A 24322-nucleotide genomic window follows, 5' to 3' on the forward strand; every position below is an offset into this window, starting at 1 on the left:
CGCGCGAATTCAAAATTCACAGCTCCCGCGTTCTTTCTCTGAAAAAAAAACCGGCTTCCAGTACTCGTTCGTCAAATCTTAAATCACCGAAACCGAGTTCACTGAACATTTTGGTCCTTCGAGCCGGATCGCGGTGAGTCTCGTGAGATTATCGCGCCGAACAGGCCGACGTTCTCAACATCAAATCAGTGCAGTTGTGATTGACGACCGGGACAATGACCGAGTTGCTAGCGAAGCAGCAGACGCTGCTTCATTCGATCGCAAACGCTCTTTCCAATTTCAAAAAACTGGGAAGAAATAACTACACTCCCGCGAAGATTCGATCTAGAATCAACGCGCTCAAGGACGCTTGGGGCCAGTGCGTAAACGCTCATGCAGCCCTGATGCATGTCACTCCCGAGGACCAGAAGAAGGGTGTCGAGTACTTTGCACTGCAGCAGTTCGACGAACACGAGGAGCTTTTCCGGACGGCCCTCGACTACATGACGGAGTGCCTGGAGGAATTAGAGCCCGTGTCGCCCGCAGCTTCCTTGGCAAGTCCTACGTTTCGATACGCGGATCCCGCGTCCTCCTCCGTGTCTCACTTACCGCCGATTAAAATTCCACCATTCTCGGGCAAACCCGAAGATTGGGAGAGTTTTCGCGATCGCTTTTCTTCGCTGATAATTCAAAACAAGGAATTAACCGCGTTTTCCCGCATGCACTTTCTAGCGTCAAGTCTAACGGGTAGCGCTCTCGACGCGATTAAAACTGTACCAGTCACCGCCGACAACTTTGACATCGCGTGGAAGATTCTGCTCTCGCGTTACGACAATAAGCGTCGCCTCGTCGACGTTCATATTGCCGCGCTGCTCAATCTGCCTTCAGTCAATCGGGAGTCGGCGGCTGAATTAAACGACCTTCGCGATAAGGCGAATCGCGCTATCGCTTCGCTAAAAAAGCTGAACAGATCCTCCGAAGAGATTCTGAACGACATCCTAGTTCACACAGTCTCGCGAAGGCTCGATAGCTCTACGCGAAAAGCGTGGAAACTAAAGGGAAGCGAAGACGCGACCATTCCTACGTTCGAGGATCTCGACAAGTTCCTTGCAGCACGCGCTCGCGCGCTAGAAGAGCTCAGTCCCTCAAGTTCGACCACCTCGACCAGTCGTGCGAAGGGATCACAAGTGACGGCTTCGACTGCATCTACGATCTCATGCCCGCTTTGTAACGCTTCTCATTATGTAAATAAATGCGCTCAATTTTTGAACCGGAGTCCGAGTCAACGAGTGGAGGTAGTCAAACAGGCAAAGCGCTGTCTAAATTGTCTCAGTACGAAGCACGCCACTCAATCTTGCCCGAGCAAGTATTCATGTCGGACATGTCAAAAACGACATCACACTCTCCTTCACGTTGACCCGGGTTCCGTGTCTGCGGTCACCGCCATCGCTCCAAACGCGTCGACGCTCTCCGAAACGACGGAAGTCTCAACTGCAATTTCGATGTCCGCGGCTTGCGATTTCCAATCTCGACCGCCGGTGTTTCTTGCCACCGCACAAATTCTTGTAACTTCCCCCCTCGGTCGAACGCGCACCGTTCGCGCTCTCCTCGACCCCGGATCGGAACTTACGCTCATTTCAGAACGTTTAAGTCGGGAATTGAAATTGCGGCGCCTTCGTCTACCTGTCTCGATTTCCGGGGTCGGATGCGTGGATGCCGGATCGTGTAGATACGCCGCTAAATTCGAAATCTCGTCGATCCACTCGCCCGAGCCGGCTTTTTCAGTCATTGCGACTATCATGCGTTCACTCACACCATATTCTCCGTCGCGCGCCGCGTCTCAAGGGTCGTGGAGTCATTTAGACGGCCTCTCGCTGGCCGACTCAGATCCAACAAGCGCTGCGCCGATTGAAGTTATCATCGGTGCCGATCTCTACGGTGAGATTCTCCTCGATGGCCGTCGGAAAGGAGAATTCGGTCAGCCTTACGCGCAGAACACCATCTTTGGATGGGTACTCTCCGGACCGACGTCCTCTTCGCCGTTCCTCTCGTCGGCATCCGTTCATTGTTGCTCGCAAGTAACGTGCTCACGCGGTGATTCGCCCACCCTTGACCAGGCATTGAGACGATTCTGGGAAGTGGAGGAGATTCCGCGGAAGGTGGTGCTCACTCCGGACGAGTTACAATGTGAGGAGCATTTTCTTAAAACGCATTCGCGTTGCTCTGATGGGCGGTACATCGTCCGTCTACCATTCAAAAATGGTCCGCCGATCAAAATCGGATCATCTCGCGGCACCGCTGCTCGCTATCTCAGCAGCTTACTCCGTCGATTTCAAAAATCGCCGGATCTTCAGAAGGAGTATTCGGAATTTTTACGCGAATATGAAGAGATGGGTCACATGCGGGAGTCGCCTCCGCTCTCCGAATCGTCTCAATGCGTGTTCATTCCTCATCATCCTGTCATCCGCGACGGAAGTAGCACTACGCGTCTCAGGGTAATATTTAATGCATCGAGCATTACCTCCAACGCGACCTCACTCAATGATCATATGTTAGCTGGACCGAAGCTTCAGACCGAGTTAACCGCGGTTATTTTGCGTTGGTGTCAATTCAGATACGTTTATTCAGCGGACATCGCAAAAATGTATCGACAAATTCTTGTCGATCCGCGGGACGTGAATTATCAACGCATTCTCTGGTGCAAAAACGACTCTAGTTGCCCTCGCGAATATAAATTACTCACGGTCACATACGGAACCGCAGCCGCTCCGTTCCTGGCGCTTCGAATACTGCGCCAACTTCTCTACGATGAAGGACCGGCATTTCCACTCGCCATGTCAGTCCTTCAGGATAACATATACGTCGACGACGTGCTCTTTGGCGCCGATGACATTCCGCTCCTGCGTCAGACGCGCGATCAGACGTGCGCGGTGTTGGGCCGGGGCGGGTTTCAGTTGCGAAAATGGTCAAGCAACTCCTCTCGACTGCTCGACGACATTCCTGAAGAGAATCATGGTCTCGCCTGTAGCAAAACTCTGCAGGAAGACGAGCAGCTGAAAATTCTGGGAATTAGCTGGAGTCCGTCGCAGGACGCGTTTCAATTCCGCGTGTCCGTTCCATCCTCGATTCCTCGTACGAAGAGGTCGATTCTCTCGGTCATTGCGCGTCTTTTCGATCCCCTCGGCTGGAGCGCCCCAGTAACAATCCGCGCCAAAATCTTTCTTCAGAAGCTGTGGCAAATCCGCGTCGACTGGGATGAGGATATTAATGCTAGTCTAGGCGATGAATGGTTGTCGATCGAGAACTCTCTCAAGGCCATCGATGGCCTCCTCATTGATCGGTGGATACGGAAGGGTGCGGACACCGTCATGTGCGAAGTACACGGATTTTCAGACGCGTCTCAGAAAGCCTACGCGGCCGCCGTATACAGTCACTTAGCCTCGTTATCGGACGAACGGTCGTCGATGCTGCTTCTCAGCAAATCGAAAGTTGCGCCAATAAAACCGTGGAGCGTGCCACGGCTGGAACTGGCTGCGGCCGTGTTACTCTCCCGCCTTGTGGAATTTACACTGGAGTCACTGCGGCTTCCAGACACGACTCCGTGTTACTGTTGGACGGATTCCACAGTGGTTCTCGCCTGGGTGACTCAACACCTGTCGCAGTGGAGGACGTTTGTCTCAAATCGTATCGCCGATATTCAAACCCGCCTCCCTAATGCCGCTTGGCGGCACGTCTCCACTGATGACAATCCCGCTGATTGCGCGTCTCGCGGCATTCTCGGGAGTCAGCTCGCGTCACACGATCTCTGGTGGAGTGGTCCGTCATGGTTGCGTCTCGCCAGCTCTGACTGGCCATCGCCGATCGCCCCCACTCCTGCCGGAGAGCTACCCGAACAAAGATCTGAGAAAACCGTGAACCTGGTCGGGCAGCTGGAGCCGTGGGATCTTGCTTCGCGATATTCGTCATGGCCGAAACTGCTCCGGGTCACGGCATACATCCTGCGGTTTGTGTCTCGGGTACGTGATCGCTCCTTGCCGCGCGGAATTCAGCGGGACGGGTCTCTCTCTCTCTCTCCGCTGGCGAGATCCGGTACGCTCGAGTCTTTTGGCTGAAATATATTCAGAGAGATTCATTTCCACTCGACCGACACGCTCTTCGGTCAGGAAAACCTCTCGCCTCGAAAAGCAGTCTCAATCTGCTCACTCCGTTCCTCGACGAAGAGGAACTAATTCGCGTTGGCGGGCGGCTCATGCCCCGCTCCCGTTCACCACCAAACATCCTATTGTGCTAACATCTCACCCGTTGGTTGAGTTGATCGTGCAGAACGCTCATTTGCGATCACTCCATGCTGGCACTCAACTGACTCTCAATGTGATGCGGCAGGAATTTTGGCTGCTTCGTGGACGCAGTGTCGTCAGAGCCGCGATTCATAAGTGCGTTGTATGCGCACGCGAACGCGCCGCGATTCCGACACAACTCATGGGAAATCTCCCTCAAGTGCGAGTGTCGCCTCCTTCGCGCGCCTTCCTGAGTTGCGGCCTTGACTATGCTGGACCCATTCTCATCCGATCTATGTCCGGTCGTGGAATCGCGTCGCGAAAGGCATACATTGTCATATTCATCTGCATGGCCACTCGTGCCGCCCATCTGGAGATTGTAGACGGGTACGCCACTCCTACGTTTCTAGCGGCATATGCCAGGTTCGTTGCTCGACGAGGTCTTCCTAAGTCCATCTACTCAGACAACGGAACCACGTTCGTCGGCGCCGACCGAGAAATGACGATCGCCTTTCGCGCAGCGCTGCGCAACTCGGATTTTCTAAATCGAACCGCCACCGACAACACCAGCTGACACTTCATACCTCCGTCCGTGCCTCACTTCGGCGGTCTCTGGGAGGCGGGGGTGCAAAGTGTCAAGCATCATCTCCGTCGCATGATAGGAGCTCATACGCTCACATACGAAGAGATGTCCACTCTCCTCTGTGGCATCGAAGCATGCCTCAACTCAAGGCCGCTAGCGCCGCTCTCTGACGCGCTCGACGATTATGAACCTTTAACGCCGGGACATTTTTTGATCGGCGGTGCATTAACCGCTCGCCCTGGACCGTCTACGCTCAATATTAAAGAAAATCGCCTCACGCGATGGCAGCTCGTTCGCCAGATGACGGAACAATTTTGGAAAATCTGGCAGAGTGATTATGTTAATACTCTCCAGCAGAGAACTAAGTGGAGACGCCGACTTCAAACCGATGTTCGCGTTGGGCAGCTAGCCTTGCTTAGAAACTCGCTTCTTCCGCCGTGCAAATGGGAATTGGGCCGTATAATAATGTGTCATCCTGGCTCCGACGGGCTCTCGCGAGTTGTCACCGTAAAAACAGCTACGTCGGAATACAAGCGTCCGCTGAGTAAACTTTGTTTTCTGCCGATCGACATTGAGCAACAATCGAACACCGACGGCGAGCCTCCGAAATAGCGCACATATCGATCGCCTCGCTCTATCCTTACTCGGAAGACGCCGAGTTCATCTTTCGAAACGAATATTTCGAGGCGGGCGGTATGTTCAGAACCAAATGTATTTAATCGCAAATTTTATTATATATATTGTATTTTAGCATATCGCATAAATTTTCAAAACTGATAACTGTTCGATTGAAAATTATAATTCTGTTCCTCGCAATAATTATTAAGGCAATCTTGACACTGATACTTGTAAATATCTTTGAAGTTGTTTTTCATCTCTATTTGTCTCCCGTCACGGTCAAATCCGAGGATTCTGTTATTCTTTTCACGAGCATCTCTGCCCGTTAATTTGCTCATCTCCGAAGCAAACAAGTTTCGCGCCAAGGCGCGAGCGAAGGAGAGTCAACGAACATCGATATTTTCAAAACACCGAATTGAACGGTACGCGCTCGTTCGTTCAAATCGGTAACTCCTATCAGGAGGGCCGCTTGGCCAATAATCTTCATTTCGGGAACAATTCGCTCCTCCCGACTCTCCTTCGCGGAGCACCGTTTTTCCGGGGTTCGTGCTATTGTTCGAGAGCCCGACGCCTCAGAAGCGAGAGAAACGCGATCGATTCAAATTCCCTTTTGCAAAAGTGACCGCGCGAACAGAATCAGACTTCTCTATATCGATACCGAACATTGTAGTGCTCTCGATCCGAGTTATCAGTGACAGTAGAAACTTTGTGACAAGTGATAATAAACACTTTGTGAGAACCGACAAAACTGTACATTTAGTGCATCCTTGATCACCTCCTGTCGTCCGTTCCTGCACTCGAGCGCCACACCTCTCGGTTATCTCCTGTTCGCGTATGTCGTCATCGTTCTCTCGCGCTCTCTCTTTCCTCGTCGTTCGCGGTATTGCTGTCTTTCGCGCTCTCAACGCTCGCTAGCAGTATCGCGCGAATTCAAAATTCACAGCTCCCGCGTTCTTTCTCTGAGAAAAAACCGGCTTCCAGTGCTCGTTCGTCAAATCTTAAATCACCGAAACCGAGTTCACTGAACAATCATTCTTATTACGTATATATAATACGGAACGTATTTTATACGTTGAAAAATGGTTTATAAAATGCCAGAAATGTATTTACGTTTATAACACGTATAAAAATACTATAAAATACTACCATATACTAATTAAACGTTTCTTAAATATGTTTATGATTTGTAAAAGGTGTCCCTATAAATAACGTATCAAAAATAGGATTTAATATCCAGGTATGATATACTTTTTAAATATGTTAATAAAAGTTTAAGCGTAAATTATATTTATACGTTTTTATTGCAGCAATATTTAAACGAATAATAAACGTATTTTATACACATTTGGTATAGCTAATTAAATGTTTATTATTAACGTATATTATTTATGAAATAAAAAACATTTATAAATCATTTTAGAAATACCGAATACGCTTAATATCCAAGACATTCAATTATTAATAGTTATTTTACACGTAAAAACATATTACGGTGCTTTCAAAAATCGAGCAATTTGCTTTCGTTTTGAGTCTCAAACATAGACTTTGTCCAGGGCCGTAGCCAAGGGGGTGCCAGAGGGTGCCCGGCACCCTCAAACATTTTTTTGGCACCCTCTAAACAGAACAAGTAACGATTAATGTATCTTTACACAATCGCACACGATTCGTCTACGCAATATACAATACGTCTCATCCTTTAGATCTAGAGTGATGCCCGAAACCATGGTAGAAGTATAACAGCTATCCCTTCCACCATGCCCGAAACTGAATCCGATAGCATGCAATAGCATATGGAGGGCCCCTCAAGGGCTGCGTTCAGATTTCCCACCCGGGTGCACCCAGACATCATTCTATCCTATAACAAGCGGAGGGGACGACAAGCGCGAATCGCATAAACGATTCGCGCTTGTTTGTTTATCTCCTCCCATGCTACTGCATACCGGGCAGTTTCTGGCATTATTGCTCTAGCTCGATTATTATTTTCATTGCACTTCCGTTCTTGACTTATTGATATTTTGTAACAGTGCATTTCGAGATTACTTAAAATTATAAATTACAAAAGTGTAGCAAAAGTGAGCAACTAAGCAGATTAATAAAATTTGAAAACTATAAATTAAGGTATGTATATGACCTAAGAGTGGTAAGAATTCTATAAAAGTTATGGTAATGTCTTTGAAAAAAATATCCAAATATAGGATTTTTACTAAAAAAAAAAACCATCACAATACATCTTATTCAATAACGTAAGCAGATCTTTTCTTTACATTGCAGATGGATAAATATATCATAAAACAACAAAAACCTTCCACATCCACTGCCGCATGTGATTCAGAAATATTGATATCGTCGCAATTATCATCTTATTCTGCTTCCAGTTCTACTTCTACATCAAAAACTAAAGTATTTGTCATACAATCTGTCGATGATATATCCAAAATAGGTGGTAATATAGTACAAATAAAATGTGACCAGTATCCCAAAGACAAATATAAAAGAAGTTTTCAAGCAGATTGGTTCAATAAATATAAATGGTTAGAATATTCATTATCAATGAATGCAATCTTTTGCTATCCCTGTAGACAGTTTCAAGCGCACCAATCTAAAGAAAATGCATTCATCTCAACTGGATTTTCGAATTGGAAAACCGCATTGTGCAAAAATAAAGGTATTCCGAGGCACGAAACGTCTAAAGTACACATTGCTGCCATGTCAATGTGGTGTGATAAACAAAATAGAATAAATTTAAACAAAGAATATGTACTGTGTTGAATAATGATGTTCTTGAACGCCACAGATATTATGTAAAATCTGTAGCAGAAGTTATTCAGTTTTTGGCAGTTAATGAACTTGCTTCACGAGGGACTTATGACATCACAACAGAAGAGGAAAACAGTTTATTCAATAATTTATTTAAATATACCATGCAAAAAGACAGCAAATTAGCGGAGTGTGCCAAATTAATACCTGCTAATACAACATATTTATCACCCCAAATTCAAAATGATATTATTGAAATTATGGCTAAGATGGTTAGATTAGATATAGTACAGGACGTGAAAGCAGCTGATATTCCATGGTACACGATTTTAGAAGATGGCACGCGTGACAAAAACAATAGAGAAAATATAGCTATTGGTGTTAGATACATAAAAAACGGGAAAGCACATGAATCAATTTTGGGAATCAAGTCCGTTGAGAAATTGGATGCTGAAACTTTTGCTAATTTGACACTCGATTTTCTCCAAGAATGTGGACTGGATCACTTCAATATATTAAGTCAATGCTACGATGGTGCTTCAGTCATGAGTGGTCACAAAGGAGGAGTACAAGCCTTAATCCAAAAAAAATTAAATCGAGAAATTCCATACATACACTGTTCAAATCATCGACTACATCTCGTCATTATAAAGGCAATTAATGATATACCAATTGCCACACAATTTTTTGAACAGTGCTCAATGTTATACAATTTCTTGAAAAGAGGATCAATATCTAACTTTTATAAAGGACAGCCACTTGCACGCTTGTTAGAGCAACGTTGGTCAGGACACTTGTGCGTTACTCAAATTATTAACAATAATTACGCAAAAATTATTGAGGCTCTTGCATTTATTAAAAATAACAAACAGATTAAGGGCGAATATATTGTTGAAAGTATAGGTTTATTAAAAGTAATGAAGAAACCAGAATTTTTATTTTGCATGATAATATTTAAAATTATTTTGGAAATTCTTCATCCTGCAGATAAAATTCTACAAGCAAGAGAATCTAGCCTGAAGGATGCAATGGTAATAATTACGGCTGTGATTAGTCAAATTGAAAAGATAAGAACTAGTGAAGAATATGAAAAAATAAAAAACTTAATGAAAGAATTTTCAAATAATGAAAATATAGACGAAGAAAGAGCACAAAGACAAAGGAAACGCAGTAAAAATATAGACGGTTTTTTAATAATGCATCACATTAATGAGGAGGACGACCAAGATAAACTTAGACCACTATTTTTCGAAATTTTAGATATTATTCTTATTGAATTAAAGAGACGTTTTTCCCAAAACAGTGATATTTTGGATGCTGTTATCAATGCAGAAGATCTAAATTTCCAAAAATCTGAATGTCTGCAAAAACTAGGTATAAAGATTCCTCAAAAACATGAAATAATGGTAGTTAAAAGTTATCTTGAGAAAAGTAACGAAGAAGGAGACACGTTTTCAAAGCTGTATAACCAAAGAGTAGCATTCAATGATACCTACAATTACTTAGTAGCATGTAGAACGTTTGCATGTAGCACTGCGTTGTGTGAATCTACATTTTCGGTTCTAACTAAAATTAACCGATCACAAAGAATGTCTATGACTCACCAAAGAATGGCTAATCTTATATTTTTAGCCTTTGAAAAGAAAAAAACTACAAATATAAATATGAATTCTTTTTTAAGAGAATTTCATAATGCCAAAGAAAGAAGACTGCAGTTATTCTAATTATATTACTATTATTTTTTAATGTTAAGAGTTTAATATTTTAGTTGTATGCATAAATGCAATGAAAAACGTTCCTTTTTTGTTTATACATAGACATAATATCTACAAAGATATAATACATTATTATTTTGTGTTTGTAATCTTTATATTAATATATTTTACTTTTTAGTTTGTTAAAAAGGCATTAAATTGATATCCTAAAATGTTATTTTGATTAAATTGCAAGCACCCTCTACTTTTCCCCAGGCACCCTCACAAAATTTGTTCTAGCTACGGCTCTGACTTTGTCTATGGTCTCAAAGCTTTTTCGCGACGCCAGTCTTCGCGCCTTCGCTGCTTGCGCGGCTTCCACTAGGTGGCCATGCCGCGGGGGATTTTCTCGTTAGTCGAGTGCGGCTACAGGCATATCTAGGCGCCACCGTGATTATCATTTTAAATCGCACTTCAGTGAAACTTTTGCGAACTAATTGTTGTAACTTCGAGACGAATTTTGCTTTCGTTTTTTTTTCAAATGTGATGTGTATGTGGTTCGCTGTTCCACATAATTATTTGTCATAATTATTCAAATTTTATATTTTTACATGTAAAAATAACAATTTGTATTGTTATTAAATTTTGTACATAAATGTTTAATTCAGATTTATTCTTTATTTAATTCTTTTGAACGAAAAAAAAGAAATTTTTTTTTTGGAAACTATAATTTATTACGTTTAATTTATTGATTTATCAATACATATTTTTTATGACTATATAAATTGTAGTGACTATTGGGCTCAAATAATTTTTCAATAGTTCTGTGTAATAGTTCGTCCCAATAATCCGCGAAAAAACTATGACGAATAATCCAATAGTTTTATTAATAGCTTTACTAATAGTTACAATAGTCCATTTCCGTAAGGGTTATTATAATGAATGTACATACGTCCGCAAATTATAAAATTTAATGCAAATGAGATTACTTAAATATCATTTGCAAGTTAAAAGTAGTATTTTTAAAACGCACAAAAAGGGAAGAAAGAAGAGAAAGAGAGAGACAGGGGGGGGCCTTCGAACAAGTTTAAGCGCGTTTACTCACTCACACGGCGATCAGGGGGCCTATTCTCGGAAAATATCGCATACGAAAATATACGAAAATACTATAGTATACGTTACATATATTATAGAGTTCCGTAGTATTTTTGTAAGCGATATTTTTCGAGAATAGGCCCCCAGCTTATTGTTTCCACGATGCAACAATTTAATTTAAATTTGTCCTTTATCCAGATCTATCCCCCGAAGTTTTTTCACATTTCACCACATTTACACTATTTACTCTGCACTTGATCGATAAACACGGAATTACGCAACGAACCGATCGATCGACTTTATTAATTACTATTAATCACTACTCTGATTACTACAATCATTCAATGCGTTAAAATTACTCGGAGAAACACGTGTTTACGTAACGATCACACAACACGTGTTCACTCGACGATATCAAGCAGTCGACTGGATGTTATTGGTTATGTCGTTATGAGAGTGTCGAACGATTGGTTAAAGCCATAAGTCAAAACGCGGCAATGAAAATACTGATTAATACGATTTACATCATCGTGGAAACAATAAGCTAATCGTCGTGTGCGTGAGTAAACGTGCTTAAACTTATTCGAAGGTCCCCCCGTCTCTCTTTCTCTCTCTCCCCCCTTTCTTCCCCAAGTAGCACATATACGTTTCAAAAACGTTTTATAAACGTTTTTCCGAAACATTTTATTACCAATTTTTAGAAACGTTTCTCATGCGTTAAAATGTCCACTCAGAGAAACATTAACTGAAACGTTTCTTTTCCGATAAAATAACGTTTAAGAAACCATTATAGAAACGTGTTTTTTTACGGATAAAAAAATTTTTTAATTTCTACTTTTTTAGAATTTCTAATTAATTGTCAAAAATAGTTTTCTTAATGTTAAATAAAATAGAAGTTATTTAAAATAAAAAAATTTTGGGAATCTTTTTCAAGAATTTTTTGGGAATTTTCAAGCGGTTACCCTCTTTCAAGTCGTAACCTCGCCGAACGTTGCTTGACCTGTAAGACTGCTGCGAATTGATGCCTGATGATTGATCTGTGAACACTTTGTGTTAACACATGTATATCAAGTCAATATATGTTATTGAAATAATGAAACATATAATTAAAGCATATTATTTATATAAACATATGTAAAATTATACTCTTTTACGATTACGACTTGAATGAGTGCCCGCTTGAAAATTTCCGGAAAAAATTTTTGAGAAAAATTTTTGATTTTTTTACTTTAAAAAACATTTCTATTTTATTTAATGTTAAGAAAACTGTTTTTTACAGTATTACTTTTTTACAGTATTTACAGAAGAAACGTAAAAATTACGTTTTTTAAACTATGGTTTCAAAAACGTTTCTGTTTAAACGTTTTTTAATGGTTCTTTTCCAGATAGCACACAATATATATGATAAATATTAATAAACGTTTATTATAAATATTTTTTATAAATATTATAGAAATATTTTATAAATATTTTGTATATATGACGGAAAAGATTATAAAAATCTTTATCTAAAATATTGTTAAAATATTTATTAAATATTTTCCAAAATATTTATAATAAATGAAGAATAAATATTTACAAAAATATTTATGTAAATATTTATGATAAATACAAATAAAATATTAGTGGTACCGTTCCGTAGCTTTTCTTATTCTTTTTTATACTGTTTCGATGTATGTATGAACTATCGGTTCCTCTTTACTGTCCTAGTTTACACCAAGCACTTGATACGCGTACTATTATAGTAATTTTCTATTAAATTATCTTAATTTTGGTAATGAATTTAAAAAATAATATACTAAACTGGTACAATATGAATCGAGATTGGCCTAGTTTGCACCGAGTACTTGATACACGTACTAACTAGTAATTTTCTATTAAATTATCTTAATTTCGGAAATAAATTTAAAAAATAATATATTAAGTTGGTATAATATGAATCAAGATAATTAAATATATGTATTATGTATACACGCATTGTCGAAAGTAAGATAAACTAATAGAAAGTTACGAGTTAGTACGCGTATCAAGTGCTAGGCCAATGGCCTAGTTTACACCGAGCACTTGATACGCGTACTAACTCGTAACTTTTTATTAAATTATCTTACTTTCGACAATGCGTGTATACATGATACATATATTTAATTATCTCGATTCATATTGTACCAGCTTAATATAGTATTCTTTAAATTTATTACGATAATTTAATAAAAAATTACTAGTTAGTTCGTGTATCAAGTACTCGGTGTAAACTAGGCCAATGTCCTAGTTTACCGAGCACTTGATACGCGTACTAACTAGTAATTTTCTATTAAATTATCTTAATTTCGGAAATAAATTTAAAAAATAATATATTAAGTTGGTACAATATGAATCGAGATAATTAAATATATGTATTATGTATACGCGCGTTGTCGAAAGTAAGATAAATTAATAGAAAGTTACGAGTTAGTACGCGTATCAAGTGCTGGGTGTAAACTAGGCCAATATGTTAGATACTACGAATCATTCTAAATATATCTTGTGGACGTCCTACAGACGTCGTACTGCAGCTACGATCATACAGTTTAACTAGATAGTTTAAATAGATATATTCTACTAAAATTTAATAGTATAGAACTCTTTGTTCAACAATGTGACAAATTGACTGGCAAAATATATTTTATTCTTTATAATATAGCACTTATAATCGGCAGGTCCCGATAGCGCACATCCCGATAGCACACAAACCACTCACAATGGCAGATGCCTAGAGATTTTCCGTAGGTTGGGTTAAATAAGTCAAGATTATTGGTTGGAGGGCTATCGGGATGTGCGCTATCGGAACCCTCCCACTTATAATATTACTTTTATAATACTTTTATAATATTTTTATATCATTTTTACAATATCATTCTTTTTAATATAACACTATTTATAATATAAATAAAATAAATTTATATAAAAAAATAAACTCTTCTATTGTCTGTTTTTCCTCTCCAAAACTCTTTTCGATGTCCATGTGAGTCTTTTTTTACAGGTTTCTGCATTGTGTGTATGACAATGGGTGTTTGCACGGTAAACCAAGTTGAGTTGGGTTCCACTAGGGCCGAAAAATGTTGGGCGTAACTCTTTCTAGTACCTTTATGATTTACGACAACGCAATTTTGCATACATGATGTTTCTATTTCTAAAATTAATTTGTGCCTTATAATCGTATTGTTTCATATTTCGACTATTCTACGCAGTCCACCGGTTGAGCACGAGGTTTAACTTAACTCAGGCTTCTTCTTCTTCTTCTTGTTTAGTGGTACCCACTCCCTAGATATTGGTTGGGCGGGAGTGATACGACCAGTGTGCCAAAGTCTAATTTTTCTTTAGAGTGATTGGTAGCAATGAATTCACGTAATTTGATTGCGAATGGTAAGCTGGTTTCTATGGCTGTATTTGCGCACGCGACGTTACATAGAAACTCACAATGTTCCGGGAGTCTAAAGGCTCAAGCACATACTTTTGCATAGCTGCATAATCATAAGCATAAGGAAGTTGATTGGTCCATTAGTGCATGCATAAGGAAATGGACCAATCAATTCCTTAATGCATATGGTTATGCAGCTATGCAAAAGTGTGTGCTTGAGCCTTAAGGGCCTCGCACATGAAACGCATAACATAACATAAGCATAACATAAGACCTATGGGTCAATGAGCATCTAGCATAAAGTCGCCATATTGATTTACATAACATTTTCATTGGTCCGTTAATCTTATGCTGTGCTTATGTTATGTTATGCATTTCATGTGCGAGGCCCTTTAATCGAGCTCCGACCAGCTCCGACAAGATGGCAGGATCCAGAGTCGGAGCAGACGCGTGTGTGTTGGTGTGTACAGTCGTGTTCATTATAGTTGCGACACTTTTTTTTGATGGTTTTTGGAATGTAGCCTTGCTCATCGAGCGGCGAATGTAATTGGTTGGATCCACAAGTAAGAACCAATCATGTTCTCAGCTTGTGTTATAGTTGCGTGTTCAGAGACGCATCTAAGAAAAAGTGTCGCAACTATAATGAACACGACTGTACACACGCGCGCGATAAACTCCGGCGTGCGTCCAGAAGGTAGAGGCACAGTATATACAGTAGCGCAACTCTCCCGATTTCAGCGTGTACAAAATTGAACTGCACATGCGCGAGCTAAGTAGATAACCAATCACATAACAGATTTTCTGTCGCATTTTCTCTTACTGTTTTTCTATAGCTCTTTCTGTCACACATTTAAATGCCATGTAGAATTCGGTTAGAATTGGCGGGAGCAGACGTTTAGCTGTACATCAGCTGTATAGAATCGAAGTGAAAAGCTGTGTCAAAAAAAAAAAGATAGTGAGAAGTGTTCAGTGCTCAGTGGTGTTCAGTGACTGAGTGGAAATTAATATTAACTGTCGAGGAGAATCTTTGTTCAGAGAATAGTTGATCTGTATAAATTTTAATTATAAGATTTATACAGATTTTCTATTCTCTTCTAGAAGCACCTTTGATCTTAGCTTTGTTGCAGGTGCAGCTTCTTGGAAGATACAGATAATAAAATATAAGGAAAGAGGATGTCAGCTTCTAAATCAAGTTTATGGTGTGTCGTAAAGGAGTGTAACAATACTACGGAGAAAAGACACTTCTTTTTATTTCCAAAGGAATATGATAGGTACTGTTTTGTTTTATAATTTTTTTTTAAACATATGCAATTCAGTATTATATTTATTTTATATTATATCTATCATCTATGTATCTATATATATATTTTTTTTTATTTTTTATATTAATAATTTTCTGTAAAATTCATAGATGGTTGCAATAGATACGTGCATGTGGAAGGTATGTTCTGTTTCTGTTTATGTTCCTGTTTCTTGTGCCAAGAATTATAATAGCTGCATTAATAAATAGAAAACTACAAGAAGAAGAAGAATTGTATAAATACTACTATTATATATAAAAAGTTTGAAATTGTGTATAACTTTCAAAATATAAATTTTTATTAGAAGTTAATTCATTTATAATTACATAATGTTAATATTAGGTTAATAAGAATGTTAATATAATGTTTGTTTTATAAATATTATTAGTCTTATTTTAATTGTTTCTATTATTCCCCGTATGATCTAAACATTTATAGAAAGATTTTACGTATCACTCTTAAATACACTTCGTATCAAATTTTTATAATCAGTTAAAAATCTATAAATTATGTATATGATTACAAAGTAAAGTTATTTAAGCCAAATGTGTATAAACAAACTTATTTTTACCTTTCTAATTTGTCCCATGTAAATTTCACCTTTCACTGTAAAAATGTGCTCTCTGATTTAAAGCTCTAAGACTCAACTTATGTAATTAAAAATATTACAAGTATTAGAACAACTTAAATTTCTTTATTTTATCATTATAAACTAGATCTAAATGTTTAATCATCAGAAAAATTCATTGTAATAAAGATAAAGCAATAACAGTTATGATTTAGATTCAGTTTTGCGAAAGCGAATTACCTCTAAGACTCAACTTGTGTACTTAAAAATATTACAAGCAATATAACAACTTAAATTTCTTTATATTATCATTATAAACTAAGTCTAAATGTTTAATCACCAGAAATATTTATGAAAATAAAGATAAAGCAAAAACAGTTATGATTTAGATTAAAAGTTTAGAATCACCAAGATGTTTCGCTTTCATAAAACTGAATCAAAATCATTACTGTTATTGCTTCATCTTTATTATAATAAATATTTCCAGTAATTAAATATTTAGACTTAGTTTTTAATGATAAAATGAATAAATATAAGTTGTTCTAATATTTGTAATATTTTTAATTACACAAATTGAGTCTTAGAGGTATTTCGCTTTCGCAAAACTGAATTTAAATCATAAGTTATTGCTTTATCTTTATTATAATGAATATTCCTGGTGATTAAACATTTAGGCTTAGTTTATAATGATAAAATAAAGAATTATAAGTTGTTCTAGTGCTTGTAATATTTGTTTTTACACAAGTTGAGTTTTAAAGGTAGTGTTTTCTCTTTATTTACACTCAACGTTTTTTTTAAATTTTACGCATTTTTTTACAGAAACTATATATATATATACACACACACACACTTTCTTTTTTATCAATATTTGTTGAATTGTATATATATTTTCTTTATTTACACATTTTTTATTGTTTGAATAGTATATTGCGTGATTAACTACTTATTTATATCGTTTTTATTTAATTTATATCTTAAATATAACAACCAACTTGCAAATAATACGTTTGAAAAAGAGAGGGAAATGATAAAAGGATGACAAGGGAACAGCCGTTGTACTTGAAATGAAATACATATACATTTCAAGTTTAGTGAAAGCGAGATACAACATTTTAGTGCAGCACCAAAGAGCAGATCTATGATTGGTTACCTACTTAGCTCGCGCATGTGCAGTTCAATTTCGTACACGCTAAGATCAAAGGTGCCGACAGGGAGTTGCGCTACTGGATATACTGTGGTAGAGGGTAGAGGTACAAGAAGATAAAAGGAATAACGTGGGGGGGGGGAGGATCCCCTGGGAGGGAAGCGGTGTATGATTGCTGAGTTATAACAGAGTGTTACAGGATTTGGAGAACTGCCACAGTAAGCGGCACAGCTTGCGTGAAGGGTGTTGGAGAACGGAAAAGATATTAAACTCTGACAGATTATATACATCTCTTAGATAGGAAAAGAGAGGATCTACGAATAAGAGGAACAAAAGAACAGCCAATGATTGATATCCTGGTTGCTTCTTTGACATGGGCATGTTGGTGATGGCATCATATTTTTTCTCCATAGACTGTAAGCGAGATTGTAATGATTACTCCGAATGCGATTAACGATCACTATTTCTTTTCTTTTTAGCTTAAAGAATTTTCTATGAAACTATGCTCTCTTGAGTAGATATGGCTGATATTCTTGAGCGTACAGAACACCCTTGTCTTGCGCCGCTTTTCCAGATATCCCTTGAATTTTCTGTCTCTGAAATCTGTAGCATATGAGTAAAGATCTGTGTGTGGGACTTAAAACGGGATGCCTTTTTTGCGGCATCTTTGGCAGCCTGATCAGCACGTTTGTTACCATCAATTCCGTAGTGTGCTGGAGTCCAAAATATCAATATTTCTGAAGAGTTATCCAGGTATATTTGATGTAATTTTCTCCTGATTCTGGTGATGAGGTAGCTCTCTTTTTTGGTAGAAGTCTTGCGCAGGGCGAGTAATACACTGAGAGAATCTATAAAAATTACTGCTTTCTTCAGATTCATTAGTAGGATGACTCTGATTGCTTCCAAGATTGCAAGTACCTCGGGAAAGAATATTGAGGCATCAGGAGGCAGCTTGTATAAAATACTACGGTTAAGATGGGGAATGTAGATACTAGCGCCCACGCTAACTCCATTAGCCAACTTAGATCTATCTGTATAAAGGGCTGCAGTGTCCTCGATGAGAATTTTTTCTATTTGCATTTTAAAAGTTTGTTGAATTAGATTGTTGGAAGCATTGCGAGAGTTTGGAATTGATGTTTTCATGGAAGTGTTGATGTTTAGTATAAAAGGTTTTTGATTTGAGAGGTTGATCATATTCTGGGTAAGGTGTGACACTTTTATACATGACGTTAGCACTATGTTTAAACAAAATGTAGAATTTAAATAAAGGAAAGATTTTTATGATATTGGCACGTGCTTCTGGGGAACGAGCTGCACACATGAGATCTGTGAGTGCATTGGTTACTGGGTTGCAGTCTCTTGATAGGCTGTTTATAATAAACTTGATGGTTAGAAAGTCGAATCTAGCGACCAAAGTTGGTTCTCTGGCTTCACTTAACATGACGTTGATTGGTGTAGAGCCCTTGTAGCCTAGTGCAATTCTAATAGCTTTGTACTGCAAACGGCAAATTTTTAAAAATATTGTTGAGTTACCCTCATATTGGTATATCTGACATCCGTACTCCAGCGCGCTTCGGATTATGGCTCGGTATATGTTTATTAGAAGCTGAAGATGTGATCCCCACCAAACTCCGGCCAAGGCTGAAATAATGTCTACTAGCTTGCGATATTTGCTAACTAAAAATTGATATTGTATTTTGCCAGTAAGCTTTTTATCTAGCCAGAAGCCTAAGAATCTGGCGTATTTAACTCTTGGAATTTCTAAATTTTGTATTTTTAAAGAAACGTTAGAATCCTGCACTTTTTTATTTTTGGAGAATATGAGAAAAAAGGATTTAACTCCAGGCCCTTGTTTGTTAAGAAAAGATGTACATTGTCGATAGCCTGTTGTAGCATATCACTTGCAGAAACAACGTTCTTGGTAGAAGCATAGATCACCAGATCATCTGCATATTGCAGTGATTTGACTCCTGGTGGAAGAGATTTGATGATGTCTTTAAGATATAAGTTGAAAAGGATGGGGCTTAGAGTTGCTCTTTGAGGGGTGCCCTTTTGTAAATTGAGTGGCGCCGATAGATTGCCATTGATAGCGAAAAATGCTTTTCTGTTCCAGATTAAATTTTCAATGGATTTGCGTGTTTTTGCTGGGATACCAATTGTCTCTAAGTCATTGATGAGGATAAATGGAATGACATTATCAAATGCTGATTTGATGTCTAGAAATATGCAAATAACAGAGCGTTTCTTAAGGAAGTTGGTGTATATGAAGGGGTGCGCACGATTGGACACCGCACGATTGGACACCACCACTCACGGCCGATGCCTAGAGTTTTTCCGTTGGTTTGGTTAGATAAGTCAAGATGATTGGTTGGTGTCCAATCGTGCTGTGTCCAAAAGAGTGTCACCCGTGTATGAAGCTGGTTAAAGTGGTAAGACTGTCGATGCAGGATTTTCCAACCCTAAATCCCGTCTGTGTATCCGGAAGCAGACATTTCGACTCCACAAGCCATCTCAATCTGTTATACACCATTTTTTTAAATAGTTTCATGTAGCATGAGAGTAGCGAGATTGGTCCGAGGCCTGAGCTGGCGGGTTTAGATATAAAAATAATTAAAGATTGCTTCCATGTGTCAGGAAAGTCACCACAGTTGAAGATATTGTTGTATATTTGCACAAGTTTTTCTAAGTACCATATATCGTAGGCATAGCGAATGATGCTATAGTTTACCCTGTCCAGGCCCGGTGCTGAGTTTGCTTTCATAGAGAATAAGGCATTTATAAGTTCTTGTGAAGAGAAGTCTTCGTCCAGCTCCAAGAACAGCTGGACTCTTTCGCTGCGTCTCAGCGCGAGGTGATCTCGCTCGTTCATTGTGTTGATGTTGACACGGTTATCGAAAAGGCACGAAGGTGGGCACAGATTGTTGATTATTTCCAAGCATGCGGCAGCTTCGCCCTAAGAGCCAGAGTTATTGTTAGAGTTTAAGTTCTTTTTTTTGAAGCCTTTGACCAGGGACCATACTTTTGTAGAAGGAGTATGTTTATTGAACGATTTGCAAAATTTTTTCCAACTTTTCCTTTTTTCTTTGGTTAAGGTTTTTTTTGCAGATTTTGGATGTCTCTGTAAATTTTTCGTAGTTGTCCCGTGTAGGCACTCTCCTAAAGTTCAAGGTGGCTTTTTTACATTCGTCCACCGCCGATTGGCAGACATCATTCCACCACAGAGGGGGTGGGCCGTCCCTGCGTGACATAGATCTTGGGCCTGGTATATGTTCACTCTCTGGGATGAGTGTAAAGATGATGTTCTTAATATGATCTTCAAAGTATAGGTATTCCTCCACGGCGTTGGGGTACAAGCAGTTAAGACCATCAAGCGGAGTGTTTGCGCATAAGGATGTGAACGCTCGGAATTGTTTCGGGCTTAATTGAAATTTATATTTATAGTATACTGTGTTAGCTGCTCGGGAGCCTATTGGTGAAGCGTGGTAGATGATCACTGCCCCAGGCATCATCCCCGTTGGAGGAGCACCACGGAGTGAGTGAGGCCGAGGCGATTGTAAGGTCGATAATGGACTTTCTTCTGTTAGGATCGAGGATCATGGTTTCGGACTTGTCATTCAGTATGCAGAATTTGGTGGCATCCATTTCCCCAGCGAGCACGCGTCCAGGAGCATCCTCATAAGTGTTAAACCAATATGGGTGATGAGCATTGAAATCCCCGAGTATTAGAATATGATTAAATGTATTGGTTAAATTAAAGAGCCCGTTATAGAAACATCTTGGCGTACGAGAGTTTGGATGCCTGTAAATGTTAATTATTACAAGTCTGAATTCTTTTGTTTTAATTGAAATGCTTTGCAGTTCTACTGAATGATGTTGAATGTTGCTTAGGTCGATTATTTCAAATTGTATGGAGTTTTTGATCAAAATGCATATACCTCTTTGACCGGGAGCGTCGATGTCTTTTCTTACCGTGCAGTAATTTCTGATGAAGAATTGATTAGAATTGGTGAGGATCGTTTCTTGTAGACAGATGATGTCAATATTATATGTATGTATGGTGTGTTGTAGTAAAGGAAGGCTGCCTCTAGAGCCCCAACAGTTCCACTGCGCGATACGCAGCTCCGCGCGACGAGCATCGAGCATCGAGCCGACCGTAGAGCGGTGTTGATCAGAAAAAGTGGTCATGTTAGTTGTAAGATGTCCTTATTGTGTCCTGTTTAGAGTGTAATCTTTTGTTTAGTGTTGATTGAGATTGGTTATAAAATTGATTGTGAAATTGAGAACTTGCTGTAAAAGATCTTTGGTATTAATGTCGGCTTTTAAACAGGGGATAAGATTTCTTTGTGCGGAGTCTAAAAATGCCAATCGTAAGTTTGATGTATCTGATGCATAAGGGAGGTTTTAAAAATAATTGTGATCTTTGACGGAGCTGTCCAAGTCATTATCTTGACTACAGTATTTTTGATTTCGCGGATAATAGATAGGGCCCTCTGAGGCCGTTCTTGCCCATCTTTCTTTGCGTGCGCTGTTGGTTCCGGAATTGGAGAGTGTTTTTGAGGATTCTGCGTTGTCAGAAATTGATTCTTTGCAAAGACTTTTATCCATTGAGACAGATGGCGTGTTTCTCAGGATGGGTCTGGTGTGTCCTTTGCTCGAAGAGGGAACGGAGCATCCCGAGGGCAGAGATGTTTTATCTGAGCGCTGTTCCTTGTGTCTTTCGTGGGCGTTGGAGTTGTTCAGTGAGACACACACCGTCTGGTTCTTCTTGGAAGCGGAGTGTGGAATTGTGTTGTTATGTTTGCTATGTTTGCTGGAGACGTTGCTATCTCGGTTTCTGCGAATGTTTGCAACAACCTGCGCGTGAGACGAACGTGTCATAGAGATGTTTCGTTCCCTTTCTGTACACAGAGAAGATTCTAGCGCTTCAAAGCTATTTTTGCTGTAAAACAGCGGTTCGCTGTTAGAGGTAGAATTGTTGTAATGTTTTAAAGGTGGAAAATCACGTCGGTCTCTTGTTCGGCTACGAACAAACTGTATGGCTTCGTCGCAGCTATTCTTGTTGTTTTGGTTATGTACAATACTGAGAGAGTTTTTTGGCGATTCAGAGCTGCTATTGTGGCTATCATGAGAGGGATACATAATTTTCACTCTGCGCTTGGCTTCCATGAGTGGAATATTGTCGTAAGCAGCCATTGTAGTAGCCAGTGTGTATTTTTTCAAGGCTCCGCACTCAGGCGCGGTGGCAAAATGTTCAAGCCCGCAGTTAAGACATTTGGGGGGAAGCCCACCGCGAGGGCATTCTGTCCCCGTGGGATGTCTGTTCTTGCCGCACGTAAGACATCTCGCGCTACTTTTGCAGTTGGCGCCAATGTGACCAATTCGAAAACATTGGAAACAGACCCTGACCTGAGGTACAAAAGGAACGACCTCGTATCTAAATTTGAAGATAAAGATGTATCTCGGTAGCTCCTGTCCGTCGAAGAAGATCTTAATTGTGGACGAGGGCACGGTCTTAGATTCGCCATTTATGGTGATTCTTCTATTCATGCGTTGTATGTCCAGGATTTTACAGGGGGATTCCAATCCTTCCTTGATTTCCTCCAAAGAGACTGATGTTGGAATATTTCGAACAATTCCGGTTCTGTGAGAGCAAAAAGCCAAAATAAAAGCATTGAAATTGTGCGCTTTGAGTAGGGTGGATTGCAGGAGATTGTTGGCAGTAGAGGCTTTTGAGACTTCTACGCACGTTTTTCCTTTACCAAAAGATTTGTTGATAATTACGTCATTGATGGCAATTTGAGTGATAAGTTTGCCCACCAACACTGGGTGTGGGATTTTGTCACTGGGCAAGTTCTTGTCTGAATATATAAAAATAGTGTAAGGAAGTTTGTCAGTGGGAAGGTATTTATTTTTTCTGGGAATATTTATTCGTTGTTGAGGCGCGTTAGTGTTGGGTGTCATGTTGTTAGTTTTAGGTATCTTTGTCCTAGCAGCCTCCTTCTTTAGGGGTGTATTGTTTAGTAGAGGACAGTTTGTGTTTGAATCGTGCAGAGCTGAGGGTGTGTGTTCGCATGCAGATCTTTTAGTTTCTTTTGGATTTATAGCATCAATGTCCATATTCGTAGTGTTTTTGTTTTCATTATTGAGAGACATACCTTTGCCTGTAGAATGACCCATCTCGACATTTATGATTGGCTTAACTGACGAGGTTATGGTAGCTGCGCAGTTTACCTGATTGTCGGTTGGCTTATCCTGACGTGAACTACGACTTCTATCCCTCTTATCTGACTTAAGTCTGCCGCAGACGATACGTTTTTTCTTACGGGATTGCTTACGTGCTCCTATACTGGCAGTCTTACGTGCTCCCGTACTGGAAATGGGTAGCTTACGGGCTACGCTACTGGCTCGCGTACTGGATTTTCGTAATAGATCATGTCTTATTTTTCTTACGTGATTCTGTACTGGTTTATTGTGAAAGCCAATCAAGACGCAGTCTGTATAGGTTATACTGGGTTATACCAGGTTATACTGTCGAAGTGTTATCAAAGTTCAAACGTGAATTCACTTCGCAAACATGACGTCGTGCAAAAATATAAAGACTTCAAAATAGTCCAAAAAAAGTATTTTATATTTAATAGAGGCCTACTAATAGGAACCATGTTTATATGCGATAAACACACCAAATTACCATAATAAGCACAGTAAAAGTAAGGCATTAAAGAATGTATTGACTGTCGACTCCATAAACGTCGGCGATATTTATTTTGTTGTCGCAATTTTTCAATTAAAAATAATGCAATAGCAATTTTACGACAACGTACAACTGTTGCAATAATTTCATCCATCTCATCTATCTCATTCATATTTAAGCGTGCCGCTTCTATGAAACAAATTTCAGTTGCTCAGCCC

The 24322-nt window shown here is 39.5% G+C and overlaps 1 protein-coding gene across 1 annotated transcript; it reads left to right on the forward strand.

Moving 5' to 3' along the window:
• The first annotated feature begins 215 nt into the window (after window positions 1-215).
• LOC113004598 lies at window positions 216-4830 on the forward strand. The gene is made up of 2 exons (XM_026138395.2): window positions 216-3995; window positions 4303-4830. The coding sequence occupies exons 1-2, from the start codon at window positions 216-218 to the stop codon at window positions 4828-4830; spliced, it is 4308 nt and encodes a 1435-aa protein (XP_025994180.2).
• The last annotated feature ends 19492 nt before the right edge of the window (window positions 4831-24322 follow it).

The sequence above is a fragment of the Solenopsis invicta genome, chromosome 4 (genome assembly GCF_016802725.1).
Source record: "Solenopsis invicta isolate M01_SB chromosome 4, UNIL_Sinv_3.0, whole genome shotgun sequence".
Classification (NCBI taxonomy): Eukaryota; Metazoa; Arthropoda; class Insecta; order Hymenoptera; family Formicidae; genus Solenopsis; species Solenopsis invicta.